Here is a 17,427-nt window from a genome sequence, read left to right on the forward strand (position 1 = left end):
CATGGAGAGCAAGCTGGGGTATGTGAAAAAATATGAATTCCTAATGCAAGAAATTGTATATGGCTAATAAAGTCATCTTATCTTAAAACCACCCATTAAATAATCTAGTTGAATTATCTACTAAATCAGATCACATTTGCCAAGTCTAACCTGTTACATGTTTTGGTACATGCCTAATGTTAAGGCTAATTTACTATACTCTTTTGCTCCTGTTATCTGGTCATACTGTAGTTCCAGAAGTCAGTATTGACTCATGGGTCAGCAGATGCAGGTAAATTAATCCAAGTCACCAAGTACAGCCAAGGCTGTATATTTAAACAAAACTAATATTTTCTACCAACCCATGAAGAGAAGTGACAGGTAATCTGCGTTGTGCACCACTTCTTTCTGAACAGCATGTGATCAAGGACTGCTGCTGCTGGAATTTCACTTACTGTACATCACAACATTCAATAAATGCCTCTAGGACAACTGAGTGACAAACATGTGGCACCTGTTTATATCATATATATTATATATATATAATGAAATTTAAAAAAACAATCAAGTTTCCCAACCAAACTGATTAATGCAGATGTTGCTTGACTAAAATTTATTAACATAAATTCAGACTTTCCCCAACATGGCACAAAGGTGGTACAATATTTTGAGCAAGCTATCATCTGTGTAAGATCATGTTAGTAAGACTTGAGGCATGTTTTGTTTCATAAAGAGATGTTTATTATATAGTAAGGTCACAGGTTGTTGATATTGCAAGATTTATTGTGTTTATACACATGTATATTGCACTAGAAGTATATAATTCATAAATAAAGGCAGGTACAACAGAATCCCCGCCCCTTTTTGTTTAAGGTTTTAATTCCAAAATGTGTGATTTGTTGCAGGGGAAAAAAAAAAACTATTTACAAAGGAAATCTGTACAAAAAGTATCAGTTATTTGGCAATATAAAAGGCCTCTACAAAATGCCCCAAATTAAGAAAAATATTGCTGACTTGCAGAATTTAGACACTGTGTGTCCTCCCATGGAAGGCAATGCTCATCATCATATTGTTCTGTTTCTGTTGAAAGAAAGGTCTCTTCTGTTCGAATAGTGGTTCAATTAGTAATATTCCCAACACGGACATAGCAGCTTATCAGAATACAACACGTTAAATATTCTTTACTGCTGGAGAGTTCAATATTAATGCCCGGATAATTATCTGTTTTTCAGCTTGAAAATGAGATAACGAAGACTTTACTTACACAATGTGCTCCCAGCTGTTTTTTTAAAGATACTGTGAATAGAACACAATTAAACAAGCATTCATTTCTGTGATTCTTTAAAACTTTCTAACAATTACTGTACCTTGCAAATAAACTGTCTCTATATTAAACACCCAGGAGGCAGACAGAACAAAAAATAAATAGAATTCAAATGTTTTAAGAAAGCTTTGAATTTCATGACAGCCAATTTTTAAAAACCAGAACTGTCCCATGACTCTCAGTTGATGCAACACACCATCAAATAAAACTGAAAGGATGTTAAAACATTATATTTAGGATCAACAGCCACGCCTTCAACTGAAAAAAAATAAACCATGTTTTTTAAACAAGAAATACCCTGGCAATTAAAAAAAAACATTCCAATGAAATCACAATGTCCATTTTTTGAATAAGGCTCATTAGCAAATATATAATATGTATTCCTCCTCTCAGTCATGGAGGGTAATGTGTTTAAAAGAAGAGAATCAACACTTCAAAAGAGTGAAAAACAAAGCCTTAACTCCCCCCTGGAAGGCAGTATAAAAGCTTGGGGTCCAGGTGATTAGAAATGATTATAGAGGATCATAAAATGATAACATCTTTACATTCAGGATTGGTTTATTGCCTATTTTTTTTAATAAACAGCGTTTTAGCACTAAAGAGTAACCAAAAATTGTTATTTGAAAATTCTGAAAGCAAAAACGGTTTCAGTACTTTGTAATCCCTTAAAGTGAGATTATATAATTGGTTACAAAAAGGTCGGCATTTTCAATTTTTGATCTCTGAAGAACTGACAATAATGCAGAGAGCTCCTTAATTCAATTACTGTTTAGGCTTTGGAGACCTCACACTCCAAATTCCTGGAGTTACTGGTAAAACTCAGAATGGCTCACATTGCAATGCAATGCTTTTTGCCGGTACATTTAAAAGTCCTCTAAATAAATTCAAAGTTAGCCATCATGTCATCTACCAGGATCACAAGCACTTCTTAAAAGGAGTTAAAATCATTTGGTAGTGACATAAAAAGAATATTTAATGGTAATATAAAAATACCTTATATTTCAAAGTGTATGCATACATATGTAACAGAGGGGGAAAATAATATTATATAGTCATTATGAAATGATTTTAAAAAAACACAGGACCACAGCAGAAGTGATTCCCATTTTAAAATGAAGCTGCCCACCTTGCTCTGCTTAATACAGAGTGACTGAACATCCAGGACTCCCAAACACTTTCCTGTTAAAAGAGAGATCCTGGTCTAGCTTATCTGTGATTGGTACAGGTACGAGTCTGTTCACTTTGTGAGAAGAAGCTGAATTATAAGACTAGAGACCCTCTATGGATTGGCACACAGTGCAACATGTAGAAGACTCCTGTCTCCATGCTTGCTTTTATTTTCCAACAGCTGATCCATAGATGTAACAGAAGCCTACTTCATAACTTCCAATCCCAAACAACAAATATTTGAGCGCCAACAAAAACATTGTCTTTATCACCCCTCTCTTCAGATATAAAAAAAAAATCACCTGATTTCTGGGGAGAGGTGGCAGACTTCTTTGTAAAATTCACCAAGCTATCAATATTTTTTCATCCCCTTAGGATTTTGAAGTCTTAATGAGTTACACTATCCTCTTTTACTTTTGAACTGTTTTAATGATGTGATCTTAGTATTTTTAACAGATAAAAGCAATCTTGATCATTATATGCCACAGAGACATGCAACCTATGTTTGCAGACACCACCAATTTTGTTTCACACTGCAAAGGTGTGTAAGCAGACACCCAGAAAAATAATCCAAAGTCTTGGGATGTCTGACCCCAGGAGAATGAAGCAAAGGAGTCCATAACCCATTTCTGGTGAGGCGAACCATGATTGTCCTCATTACATATTTCCGGTGAAGTTCTTACTGTGCTGCTGGGCATACCACTGCTGTCGCTGCTTGCGTGTGTCCAGTTCGGTGAGCAGGGCCTGTCGGTACGCCTCGTACGACTTGACAATTCTCTCAAGCTCCTTCATGAACAGCAGCTTCAGCATGCCTTGATAGGTGTCCAGATCTACTAGCTGGAACAGCTCCCACTTCAGAATGTGGTCATACCTGCCAAGTCAAAAAACACCGCACAGGCAGCCTGAGACTTATATACCTGTTGAACACGTATGCTTTTTGGAAATCTCCATCAAAGACTTACTTAATTTTTTGCATAGGAATTTTGAAGTGACATATCAGTTCCTGAGAACACCAGATACTTCACATTCCAGGTTCTTGCACAATTTACAATTTGGCCTAAATTAACTTCTTTGGACTACTAAATCTGAAAAATTTAAAAAATAATTTTGATTAAGAACTGTCTGCTGCATTACCTTTGTATATGTAATAATAATTATCTTAAATTCAAAACACAAATTATTTCAGACAGTTTTAAATAACAATAGACCACTTTATTTTCAAAAACAGGGGCTTTGTTCTATAAAACAGCATTACAGGGGACAAGGGGCTCTGGAAATATTGATGGTAAAAACCCCTAATGTACTGAAGACAGTACATAAGTCATGTCTTTAGCAGTTTTAGGGTACAATGGCTGCTATCCTTTAGGCTATCCTAATAGCCATTTCCCACCCCCAGGTCAACCTCCTTTTTTGTCATCGGGTTAGTTTAACTGACGTTGCTAACATGCAATGAATTTCACACATGGTTTAAAGCTATGCTATACTTGTTTAACACTAATTACAGATTATGTTCTCTATAAAAGTGTTAAGATACATTCATCTCAGGCTCAAAGCCAATTTAAAATGGACATTCAGAATTCAACAAACCTTAGGAACATCCTTCAAATCAGTGTAGGCCACAATAAATTAAAACTCTGGAGAAAAAGCCAACTGCATCATGCAAATGGCATTTAAATACCTAATTCACGATAGCAAGTGAAACCTGGAAACATGTTGCATTGTAACAAGAATTTTGCTAGTATCTGCCAGCAACTGTTATAATTCAGTTAATCCACCACTAAACCCTTTCACAGTTACAATCCATACAGAAGCACAAAGGGAAACGCACACAGGAATGGTGCAGAACTCTGACCCCAAAGCTTTAAAACTGCACGGTTTGCAATTTACCTATTAACTGAACAACTAGATAACTAGCTTTTATTCATTCAAGGTATGAAACTAATGGTTATTTGAAGCTGTACATAAAGCATTCAGTGATAGTTGCATATGAAAAAATATCACACTAATTCGCTAAAGTGTCATCCAAGAGTGACATGCTCATTAGATACATTAAGCTGAATTTACCACACCACATGCAATCATTAAAGTTAGTATTCTGCTGCTGGATACAGAACTCACTTGAGGGGTGCCCTGGCATAGACCTGCAGCCAGTCAGGGATTTCTGCAGTGTGGTAGGGGTTGGCTGGCACCAGCACTGGCTGGTTGCGATCTGCCTGGCGAGGCTGGTAAGTGACCGGAGGAGGGAGAGGAGGCGGCTGATCATAGCGAGGAACACTGAAGGAAGAGACAGACGACATTATGAACAAAACGCCACAGATAAACCAATAGCAACAGGTGACTTATTAATATTGCTTAAAACAATGAAGACCACATTATGAGAAGTCTAAGTATTTTATTATCCCATTATATTTCTCATATTAAAATCAAGAACAGTATTCACGTACGAAGTATGCTCCTCTAAAGACATATAATCCCGGAATGGGTGCCATCCCAGTCATCCCTGTACATGATAACTTAGTGTCATTAGGTAATAGTACCCATTACATTTTTGATAACTGACCTATAAAGATACCAGTGGGACTAGGTGACATTAACCAAATGGTGATCAGAACAAGTCGATCACAAATCACATGCATAAACTGACATGGAACATAGAGGACTGACTGGTCTGCTCATAAAAAGGAATGTACCATGCATACCTTGGAGCACAAGGGTGCCTGTACTGTGCCCTCTTATTGATGTGATCAACGTAATACACCCCAAATTCTGCAGACTCCACCTTCTCCCAGCCTGGAGGTAACCCCTCTCTCTCTAGCGGGTGGCTCCAGTGGGTGGTGTTAGTGTTGTGGTCAATGTAGTACTTCCTGCCACGAATGGTCCAGTCAACTGTCCAGCCAGCAGGTAGGGGCAAGTCCTCTCCACTGGGAGTTGCCAAGTTCCCCAGAGACTTTGCCTGTATTCTTCCAATAGCTAGGAGAGTGAAAAACCACTGGAGTAAGGAAACCTTTAAGGTCACAAAAGGCATCTGTTTTATTGTGCAATACCTCAGAATGTTTCATTTGCTGTACACACCTCATCACATTTTAACTGAAATAAACTACTGATTGTTTTGTAAACATTATATTCACTAGCAATAAACTTTCAATGGAAATAAAAAAACATCCCCTCTGCATTCAATGCATTATTAGTCAAAACCCCTGTTCAAACCTCTAACTAATCTAGACAACATTAATAAACCACACTGGATTCCACCCATAACCAGTAATGAGAAGCTCAATCAGCATTGTGCATGCTTTGAAATTCAAATTTACAGATCATTTTAGAAGAGAAACAAGCTTAAAATGTTTCTCAATCACCTTTTTGAGAACCGAAAGAACCTACCAGAAAGCCTGTACCCTTTTCCCCAGGTATAAAACACACTGAATTACTTTTTTTCATATAAATACAGATCTGCTTAGTTACGTCACTACTGCATTGCCATCAGGAGGCGACATCATTAACCTCAGGTTATTCAGTCTGATTCCAAATTAAGATCATTAACATCATAATGGGTTCACATACACCTATCAATGCATTATTAAATACCTTTTCTTATTTGTAAGGGTTCCCATATGATTTAATATATAATTTTCTAAAAATGTGCATTCCAGGGGACAGTATTTAGTGATTTATAACTGTAAACATCTCAGAAATTAAATGCACACGCTTTTCCACAAAAGAAATTGCATCGCAGATCACAAAACTTTGGGAATTCTAACACATGCCTAATCAAAGAAAACAAGATTCTCAAAAGAAAATACAAGCAACAACAGAGTATACATTTGTAAACATAATGAGATGTATTACAATAAAGACTTGTTCGCTTTTTTATGTTTGCTGAAAAGGCTATCAACAAAGTCATGCTACATGATGCAATTTGTTATTTTAGGAAGAGCAAAGGTGTCTCACCTCCGATATGACCAGTGCATGTTTAAATTTCTAAATGTTTTAAAACTGTTCTCCAGATGCAAATATTTGGAAAACAATCAAAACATTAAATCATTTGGGATCACGAGGGGGTATTTTTTATGAGTATGCAGCACGGAGGCACAGTGGTTAGCATTTCTGCCTCACACTGCTGGGACCATGGTTCCATTCCGGATTTGGGGTGTTATCTGTGTGGAGTTTGTATGTTCTCCCCTTGTACGTGTGGGTTTTCTCTGGGTGATCCAATTTCCTCCCACAGTCTAAAGACATACTTGCCAGCAGCCATATCACCCTGCAACTCACAACTGGCAACCCACTGAAGCTGTACAGGTGTGAGCCTGGTCAGTACCTGGATGGGAGACCTCATGGGAAAAACTAAGCTTGCTTCTGGAAGCGGTGTTAGTGGGGCCAGCAGGGGGCGCTCACCCGGCGGTCTGTGTGGGTCCTAATGCCCCAGTATAGTGATGGGGACACTATACTGTAAAAAGGTGCCGTCCTTTGGATGAAACGTAAAACAGAGGTCCTGACTCTCTGTGGTCATTAAAAATCCCAGGGCGTTTCTCAAAAAGAGTAGAGGTGGTACTCCAGCATCCTGGCCAAATTCCCCCTTGGCCTTTACCAATGGTGGCCTCCTAATAATCCCCATCTACAAATTGGCTTTATCACTGTTCTTCTCCCCACTGATAGCTGGTGTGCGGGGAGTGTACTGGAGCCCTATAGCTGCCACTGCATCATCCAGGTTTATACTGACAGGTTAATTAGCTTCTGGAAAAATTGTCCCTGCAATGGCCTGGTGTCCTGTCCAGGGCGTATCCCACCTTGCACCCATTAATTGCTGGGATAGCTTTGGCTCCACTGTGACACTGTACTGGGTAAAGTAGTTAGAAAATGGATGGATAGATGGATATGTTTATGAAAGTTTTAACCATAGGACCTGGCTTTATAATCTAGACTCTGGGATAGCAGAAGCACAAAGTTCCACTGTATCAAGATTAAAATGATCTTAAAACAACATGCAAATGACTCTGCGGCACAAGGGTGATTTACCTGTCCCCTAGCTGTATGTGAAAATATATAGTACCGTGCTTTCCCAGTACACAGCCTTATCAAAATCTACATGAAAAACAGCTGTTTTAGTATTCACCTAATAATCCTTAAGGAAGAGAAGTTAGGGCAAATACTGCAGTGGGGAATTCATAAAGAGAGATGCAAATAATTTGCAGGTGGTCTTGAATGAAACGCATACTATTCACAATTAGCCAACTCATTCAGCCTGCTGCCAAGTTTCTCCTCAGGGACAAGACAATGTTTGGGAAAATGTGATCTTTCCAATGGGACTGGAAGGTCGCCAAAACACAAGCTTGTCAGTGTAAGACTACAGCATGTGATCTTTGAAACCATCTAAGTAAATATGTGACCCACTTCACAGCGGATCGATCTTTTTGAGATAAAGAGGGAAAATTCACTACAGAAGTGCACAAACAAGTCAGCAATCGGTCTCGATTGCAATGTGCGACTATTTTAAGGAACCATAAAACTATTTGAAAACTCGTGTGCAACCTTCACCCTGTCCACTGTAAGAATGTTTAAAATACAATCCTTGGCATTAACAACAGTACTTTTAAAACTGGGCGATATGAAAAGATTTCAAACAAGTTTTTATTTACGAGTAAACTTCAACACCAATGAAAAAGGAGGACGGTTGAAATTGGTATACATTCTGTAGCCTTAACTATCCAATAAACAAATGTCTCCCTACACATAAATATTCTACTTTTGAAGGTTTGTTTCAATGTTTACCTTCTCCACAAAGAAATCAGATGTATGTTATTTTTAAGTGCGTTTTAGAACTGAAATGAAAATCATACCACTTTAGCTGAGATGTGGGCATTAGTGAAACTTTATAAAATAAGTAGAAACAAGGATACAAGTTCACCAAACTGTAGCAACGTTTGCTAGAGAATCTTCCATTTGCAACACGCAGTAGAGTAAGGAAAATCTATAATCTGTAGTGAGCAGTAATAAAATAACTCTTGGCATTCACATAGCATTATTTAACCCAAAAGATCCCCAAGATTTTTAACATATCGGAAGATGCCGACAATCTGCACTGAAGTGTTACCATAATGTAGCCCCACTGCAGCAGCAGATGACAGACACAACAGAAACTAATTTGCCAGTTGTTTCTGTTTATTTTCAACATAAATATTGTGAATAAACACAGTTCAGTTAAAAAACGTGAAGAGGCTGAGTGAACAGAAGTAGGTCCAGACCTATTACTGTACATTTGTATCAAAACATGTTACTGTGACCTGGGTGCCAATCAGACAGAGAACACCGCATCACTGGGAAACTGCTTGCATTACCCTTGGCTAGTTCTTCTTATTTGTATTAAAAACATAGACAATAGTCAGCTCAATATGAATAAGCAACTGAGTAGAGTTTTACATTTAGGGAAAATGGTGGGAAGCACAAATCTCCTCCCAGGAGACAGGAAGGCACAAAACCCAGCCCTCTGATTAAAACGGAACGAGTCCAAGAAACTCCAGGGGAGTTTACACTAACACCCACACACACAGCAGCCTGGCTACAACAGAGGAACTGCACGGTCACGGCCTCATGATGAACAGGACCAAATTTCAGAGTATGTTCCTGTTTGGGTTTTTCTCCTAGAGTAATAGTAGAAGTGGTCGTTAAAACCAACTGGACATTCATTAGAATTAGGTGGGTAGCTGCGTCAGCATGCGTCGGCTGCAAAGGAACAAGTAATAGGTTTATTCCACCCTGAAAAAAAAGAAAGAAAACAACGTTTTGGCCGTGGAGCCTTCTTCAGGTGTGTGAACACACACCTTTTTTTCCCAGCATGGAATAAACCTATTACTTATTCATTAGAATTAGTTGTGTTGAGCTGATTTCATCCTAATACACTATGTTTTGAAATGATGTGATGCACTCATACATTTTTTTCTGCTCATAACCTCAGTGTGTCAATTGCTGAGAAAATGAATCTAGATTCTCACCCCACTCTCATTCTGAAAGACTCAAGCCCTCCAAAATGATAAATGTAAACGACTGATGTTTCAGGTTTCTGTTTTGCATCAAAATATATGAGCGGAATTATGCTGCATAAACTGCCAAGTGTAACCAGGAATTCAAATGATTTGCATCAGCTGCTGGAAATTATATAAACATTTATAGTTTAAAAGAACCGTTTTCCCACAACTTCGGAGGAGATTCAGTATCTCCTTAATATGTTATGTTCTGGACATTGGTTTACTTAAAAAACTGACTACAATTTACTGCTCTCTCTCAATTTTATTATCCCCTAATTTGGAACACAAATTCCAACATGCTGAGAGAAACCATCAAACTGAATATGAAAGAGGGGCAATTTTAAAATTAGCTAACCCATATTAGCCCAAATGTCTATTTTTTGTTTCAAATGATAATAATTTTGGCAAAATTTCAAAATAGTTTTTAGCTGTAAATAAACCTTTCTGGGTGGAGCACAAGGCTGAACTGAATGGCCCTAAACCATAAACCAAACATTAATAGCGAGCAATAGGTCACATTTAGCATTTTTCCCTCTGCAGTTCCTGTCTTCATTGTGTTACAAGGAAGGCATGTTGTGATTTACCCTATGGCCATGCTAGATTAGCAAAGGCTGATCTACATAAACGTTCAATAAATGACATAAGATACATGGATATTTCACAGCCTTGATGAGTTTTCCAGAATCACTGGCATCACATCTTAAACCACAATCTTCCAACACATTGGCAGCACTCCACTGATAAATTCTGCATCTGAATGAAAACTCCCGGCTCCAGGTGATAAACACCTGAAATGTTAGACAGATCCACTGAAAAGTGTCCTCCTCAACATTAATTTTGTGCATTAAATATAAAGGGGGAGAATTTGTTAAAGGCATTTCATAATCTTAAGTGACTCATTAAGTTTATACAAATTTATACTAAACTAATTCTATAGCTACAGATGATTACAATGCTGAAGCAGTAATGAATGGATTACATTTATGATAGTACTGAAATCCAGCATTTTTCAATAACAGGAAAAGATTCTATCTATTGTATAAAGTTTCACAACCTTCTAAGGAGATGTTTTCAAAAGGAGTCTCTATAATAAAGAATAAGGAGCAAAAAATGAAAATCTCTGGGATAAAAGAGGAGCTTCTTGAGAACATATAACATTTGTTCTAATAGCTTTATTGGTTTTCTTCCTAATTAGTGAAATTTCCAAACCAGATGACTACAATAAAGTAAAAACAACTTCACTGTCGCCATATAGATGTTATTGAAGTGTTACTGAAAATTGCTTATATAAATCTAGTTCAAAGTCTGAATACTGGCAGAAACTCCTTCAAAACTTAGTGCCGGCCACAACATGAAAAGAGGACAACGAAATTCAGCAGAACTGTGGTCAAAGGTAACACTGCACACAGCAAAGCACACCCTTTAATCCCAATGTATTCCTAAAGTATTCCCCATCCCCACCTACATCTGCTTTAATCAATCACATCTACTAATCCATTCATAAACTGTTACTCGGAAGGTAATAATATACTTGCAGGTTATTCTCACAATGTTCTCAACTTTAATTCTTAATTTTATAACACATTAAAACACATTCTTAATTTTTTAGTTAAGGAAAGAAAAATATAGGCCTAGGTCTACATGTTTTTAGGGAAACTGTGAATACTTTGTGATATTCACCAACAAAACTGTCACTGCTATTTAGCTCTATGTAAATTCTTAGTTTGTCACAATATCCCCTTTCTTTTTATTTTTTTATGATCATGCAATCTTGCTTGTGACCCTGTAACTGTTGCTTCCACAGCAGACCTTTGTATGCAGTAATCGTAAGAATTAATTAATGGATATTAATTTTAGGGTATAATACAAAGTCACTGCTTGACATTCTTGGCCTTCCCAGTTGATACAGGAACATTAAGGAATTAGAAAAATATTTATTTCCTCACAACAAGGCCAACAATGATTCCTGAGGATAATTTGTGATTAATGTGGGCTTCATCTATTTATCATATACTTGCTTAGAGCTAATCCAAGGCTCAAAATTATAAGACAAGTTGTAAATTTCCTGAGAAAAGTAATCTAATAGTTCAAACACATCAAACAGCTCATGAAATGGAAACTCTTGCTTTTCTTTTCAGTAACATTTCATAATGTATCAAAAACTTACTTGAATTTCTGTTGGATGACTGAATACAGTAACTACAAGTAAGCTGAACATCAGAGAAATCGGTTTCAAAGTCTCCAGACATTGGACTGTTTAAGCTAATTATATTGTGAGACTCAAAGGGAGTTTAAAGTGGGATACTCCAGTCTAGAGTCATGATGAGTCTTGTTAAAATAAACATGCAAGTTTATAAAAATGGTAACACCGCCTTCCATCACCATCTTAGAAATAACCTGTATTTAAATATTGTTGTAAACTCCCAGTAAACACTCTAGAAATACAGGAAAGGCGGCACCATTGTGTACAACATCTTGTATTGTTAGGAATGTAAGCAATACTACCTGCCACTAAGTGGTAATTACTGTAATAAAAATCTGATACTTGGAACACAACGGACATTGTGAGATTATCAGAGGTTACACTCAACCTGTGTACAAAGATTAAATAGAAGTCTAGACAGGTAATAAGGCATAAAGAAGACCAAGAAACAAACAAACAGCACACAAGGCTTACATTTTCTGCATTATATTGTAATTTAAAAATAAAAAAAACAGCTCCAGGACTGCTGCAGGCCAAAGCTGGTTCATTATGTATCAAAATACATCTCGGCTTAAAAAATGGAAACTAAAAGGATAAGAAAGCCCCCACTAGAGTGGCAGAAGAAAACCACAGTCTTCATGGCTGAAATAACCAGCATTCCAACAGCCTTCAAAGCCGCCTATATCATCCCCTTCTCTTACAGTAAATTGAATGTCTCAGTGTTCTGGAGAACCAAATTACATGTGTAGAGTTAAGTTTCAAAAACAAAGTTCAAGTGCATCACAGCTGAAAACTGTGTCGATAAAAAGATGTGATACAGTGCACCCTTACTGAATAGACCTACACTTGGCTTATAAGAAACATGGCTATTATTCCATTATTTGTACAAGTTTGAATTAGTCAGCATAACCACTATGCTTTTCGTATCTGTCTAAGGGATATTGCTGGGTGTTTAGACATCTCAGTGTATACACTCCTGTAAGCACAGTATCCTACCTAAATGTATTTTTGAAACACAGATCTAATTTGTATTACTATGTAAAATAAATATTTACAATAAGAAGCTGTCAATTTTTAAAAGTCAGCTCCACCTTTCTAAAACCAGGTAGGAAGTAAAACCTATACTTTAATAATTGTACATATACTGTATACAGTGTCCTATACATAAAATAGAAAATAATACTAATACGACAACGTTCCATGTCTATTGGAACTTAAGTTTCTAGACATTGAATGCCTGATAAAACAATCTAAAATGAGATTTAGCGCTACTTTTTTACATTTTTGAGTGCATCTACATTTGCAGAATTAAGAACATAAATTGTGGCTGGATTGAGATCTAGCCTTGACTAGTAACAGTCTTGACTCCCAACAGCCACAGTGAGAACCAACTTTCTCCTCACGTGAGCAAACCACTTCTGGCCTTGATTTGCCAAATTCAACCCATATTCTTCACACTGAAAAAGGAAACAACGTAAAAAACATGCATTAAGTGCAACACAAGACCATGCTGTTACACCTCTGTGGCGTTATGGATTATACACAACAAGCGACACTGACAGCTAAACCAGTGACCATGTCTCGGAGCCAAGGACAGAACAGGAAAGAGGGAACGCTATTGAACTCACCAGCATGTCTGCCTTGGGGCTGCGAGGGTGGCAGTACTCTTTGGAAGTGGTCGCTATTGTGTTCATAGTATCTATAGTCCTCGTGAAACCGGTCTGGCACGTGTCGCCGCCGCTGGCCATCGTAATAGGGGTCAGGAGAATAGTAATAGCGGGCAGCGCCACCGGCGTCGCCGTTCTCCGCCATCGGGGTGGCCTCGGTGAGGAAGGACTGCGAGGACCCGCCGTACTCCCGCGGAAGGTCTCCCAGGCTGCGGGGAAGGTAGGGCGGCGCCGACAGGCGGTTGCTCTCGCGCCTGGCGATCTCGTGGGGCGGCCGCTGCACCGGCCCGCGCAGGAAGCTCTTGTTCCGGGAGACCACTGGCTCGCCCGGCCCCACGGGATACCCTGCGGGACCCTGCTCCGGCAGAGGGATCTCGGCGCGTCTGGGAATGGTAGGCCCATGTCTTATAAATGAGGGCATCAAATCTGGAGGAGTGAAGAGGAGAGGGACCCCGCTGGTCAATGGCAACAAACCGCATGACAGGCTCAAACTGGACTACACGAAGTGCCATCAGGCCTTTTGCTTGATCGTCAAACAGTTGAGTTCCTATGGTTTTCTTTCAGGAGCAAGTGCAGTACCGGACTCGCTCAGCTGACTCGAAGAGAAAGCACAAACACACAGGGACAACTCCCTGAGACAATATCTCACAGCAGCGACTTCACAAACCAGGGCATACTCGGCATACTGCTTTACAATTTATTCAAACACTGATGTAAAACCGCATTTCTGAAGAACAACTGAGCTCAACCAAGTCTTGTTTTGTGTTCCACTTTTGCTTAAACACCAGATCATACAAGACTGTAACACATGGTAATCAGCGATGGGACAGTTCCAAATTGTACATTTAATGCATTTACTTCCCCGCCTCTAGTACCAGACTCAAAACGCTTAAACTGGCCCTTATAAAAATACACCAAACAAACAAAGTAAGAATTCCAGCTGGTCGAGTAAAGCAATTTCCTAGTCAAATTGTTTTGCTCATCTTTCGCCAACAGTGCATATTTTGCAAAACAAATCACCTGCCACTGGCTCAACAAACCAGTTACATAAATATAGCGGAATTTCCAGGAAAACAGTTTCTTTTTTAAGCCTGACTATTCCTCTTGTTCAGTAAGCCGAATGTAGTTTTTTAAAGAAAGCATTCAGCTAATGTAAAAATACATTAATTTCACAGATATTAAAGGGAGATTGTAAAGAAACTAGCATTAACATAATCTGACATCTGAGGAAATGACACATTACATGTCTTGTGAAAGCCACTTATGATTATTATAATAAGGGTTATTATTGAGTATGTACTTAAAATATTCATTTTTACACTTTTAACAAAAACACCAAGAAGGTAATTAAAAAATACACATGTGAAGCACCAACATGCTAACGGACAGTTCGATAACAATAAAAAATGTTCTAAGAAGAACTCAGTCAGTCCATTGAATACAGATATCTGCTACAGGAAGTCAAAACTTTTACTGATCTCTAGGTAAGAAACACATTGAGACATTTTAGACTAATAGGCTATGTGAGCTCACCTTTTCATATTCTTAGATTGCTCTGTGCAATGTGTAAGAAAGAAAAGTTGTTGGTAATTTACTGAAATGCAGGAAAAAGGTTGTTCTAGGTAAAAAAATTGTAACATGCTGCTTCTCACTGTGTGTGAAGTGTTTGTAGCCTTCACAGTCATTAGAGTAAAAGTGACTTTGATATGCTACAACATTAAAAGAAAACTCGAAGAATGTTCACAGCTTTCATCTCCCAGCTGGTTCTACCCACTAAGCAAGATCATGTAACCTGAGAGTGGAGCTGAAGTGTAAGCAAGCCTTGATCTTTAACACTGACCCTAAGCATACAAACAAAAATGACACCTTAAATCATTATTTTAAAACAAAACGAATAGTCTATTTTAAAAAAAAAGTCAATGCATTTTTTTCCACAAATCCTAAAAAGTGACCAATTAAATGGAGATGGGGGTGGGAGGGGAGTTACCCTTAACGACTTGTGAATTGCAGCAAATAAAATAAATCTGAAGATTTTAATCCTGGCAGCAATTAGCAAGGGAGAAAAATATCTGATAAATTGAAATACGTTAAAAAAGTTTCTATTCGCAGCACTGTACCCAAATCTTCAAATTAAAGGAATGTATAAAGTGAATGAGAAAATAGCCAACTGTGACGGGGTTTGAATAGTTTCGGCAGGGCACAGTGAGGACCTTGTGTTTTTTTTAAACCGTGAACTGTGGCTCTCGCATCCAAACGCAACCACTCCCATCCCATCTTTTATAACATCGGGAATGCACAACGCTAATACTGTTCAATACATTAGACGTTAGACTCGTAAAAAGAGCAGGGACATTTCGAATTAAGAATAACATAAGCAGTGCATATTGGTATATGCAAGTTAGATAACTTTTTTAGCAATGTAAACACTTGCATCTGAGGACTGTAGGAAAACGAGAGAATTTAATGCCCACCCATCATTTTGAAGCTCAACTTACTTCTCAAGAGGGGGGACGTCTCCTTTTTTACGTATTTTCCGTGTACCTCGGCTGGTTTCGACGCTTCGTTTTTACTTTTCTTTCGGGAAAGCATAACTCGAACTGCGAGGGAGACATCAATGCGACGAAACAACTTCGGTGCGCCTCAGGAAATCGAGAAGACCGCGGCACAGGACCTGGAGCAGAGGAAGAGGCATTTTCATTTTTCACTCGGGGCAGAGGCAGCCTGGGCTTCGACGTAAATCCATTTGTTAGTGCCAAAACAAATCGGCAGACTAAACGGGCTTATGAGAAGTTTGAGCCCGCGAGGAAAAAAAAACGCAGTTTTTTTTCAAACCAGAAAAAACATATCGCGTCGCGTTTCAGTTAATATTCATAACTTGCCCCGAAAAGACACTTTTACTTGGTTTCCCCTCAGCCTGTTGCTCCTATCCTATTCCCACTCCTCTCCACTCAACATATAAACTTCCCTGCTTCTCAGGGTTTTTTTTCCAACACGCAAAGGGTTCTGGGATAGGTGACGCATTCGCCTGAGCTCTGTGGTTAAGGTGATGGACTGCCTGAGCTCTGAGGCGTTGTGAGGCTGGTGGAGCTGGTTCCTATGGAAACTCCACAGCACGGAGTCAAGAGTTGCTGGAACCGTGCAGGACATAGCTGATGCTCCCTCTGATTTAAAACTATTTCTTGATTAATAATTCGTTGAGAATTTGCAACCGTTACTTGACAGCTAATTGGTTTCTTACAGGTACCCAAAACTCGGTATGCTAAGCCTGCTATTAGGAACCTTGTGGAGGTCCTTTGGCACATATAAAGTAAAAAAGACAACAGTGCTTTCGAAATATTAATAATTCTTAGGATAGCCACTTCCACAGTGAAAAACTGTGGTTTACCTACAAATTATTGTCAGATCAGAAACGCAGTTCAAATCAATATATGAAATGGCACACATCATTCCTTGTTCAACGATTGGGTGTTTATGGCAGCACATTTTATAACTTTCATAGTGGAAATTAATTTTTTTCATTACCACTTCAGTTGGAATTAGTGTTATTCCTCTGAAATCAATAGATTTCTGTAAAGATATATAAGTAACAGAAAACACAATGTTTCAGCTGTGGAGCCTTCTTCAGGTGTCACCTGAAGAAGGCTCCACATCCGAAATGTTGTGTTTCCTTTCTTTTCAGCATGGAATAAGCTCGTTACCTGTTCCTGTATATATAAGTGTTTACCCTGCCTTGTGCCTGCTGCTTGCTGAGACAGATTCCAGCTCCCCTGAAACCCTGAACTGGAAGAAGCGGTTAAAAAGTGGGTGGATATATACTTTTAAAAACATGAATGTAATAGTGTTCTATGGTTCTATCATCTTAGACCTTTGCCCATGGAGCCCAACTAAACAATATTAAAAGAGCCAGCTTTTGGAAGGATGATTCAAAATTGGTAGCAACTGTGTAATTCTTAGAGTCTTGGAGTTGGGGACTTCATTCCACAGTGGATCAATAAAAACAGGTGATCACATGTGACCAATATGATAGGAATCAATACCTGCCCATAAAAAATAAAGTGCTTCTGATGA

General features: G+C 38.4%; 1 protein-coding gene across 1 annotated transcript; it reads right to left on the reverse strand.

The window, feature by feature from the left end:
- Window positions 1–697: 697 nt before the first annotated feature.
- Window positions 698–16,364, reverse strand: sav1 (salvador family WW domain containing protein 1). The gene is made up of 5 exons (XM_088648276.1): window positions 15,855–16,364; window positions 13,321–13,785; window positions 5,170–5,440; window positions 4,589–4,744; window positions 698–3,341 (listed from the first exon to the last, which is right to left on the reverse strand). The coding sequence occupies exons 1-5, from the start codon at window positions 15,946–15,948 to the stop codon at window positions 3,128–3,130; spliced, it is 1,200 nt and encodes a 399-aa protein (XP_088504402.1). The 5' UTR covers window positions 15,949–16,364; the 3' UTR covers window positions 698–3,127.
- Between the last annotated feature and the right edge of the window lie 1,063 nt (window positions 16,365–17,427).

The sequence above is a fragment of the Lepisosteus platostomus genome, chromosome 10, assembly GCF_059453375.1.
Source record: "Lepisosteus platostomus isolate fLepPlt1 chromosome 10, fLepPlt1.hap1, whole genome shotgun sequence".
NCBI lineage: Eukaryota > Metazoa > Chordata > Actinopteri > Semionotiformes > Lepisosteidae > Lepisosteus > Lepisosteus platostomus.

Bases quoted from the DNA above. Each gene is read 5' to 3' on its own strand.
- sav1 (XM_088648276.1), bottom strand. From the start codon at position 15,948: ATGCTTTCCCGAAAGAAAAGTAAAAACGAAGCGTCGAAACCAGCCGAG. The intron at 13,786-15,854 runs GTAAGTTGAGCT...TCACTCCTCCAG, and splicing joins GACGTCCCCCCTCTTGAGAA to ATTTGATGCCCTCATTTATA. The intron at 5,441-13,320 runs GTGAGTTCAATA...TCACTCTCCTAG, and splicing joins GCCCCAAGGCAGACATGCTG to CTATTGGAAGAATACAGGCA.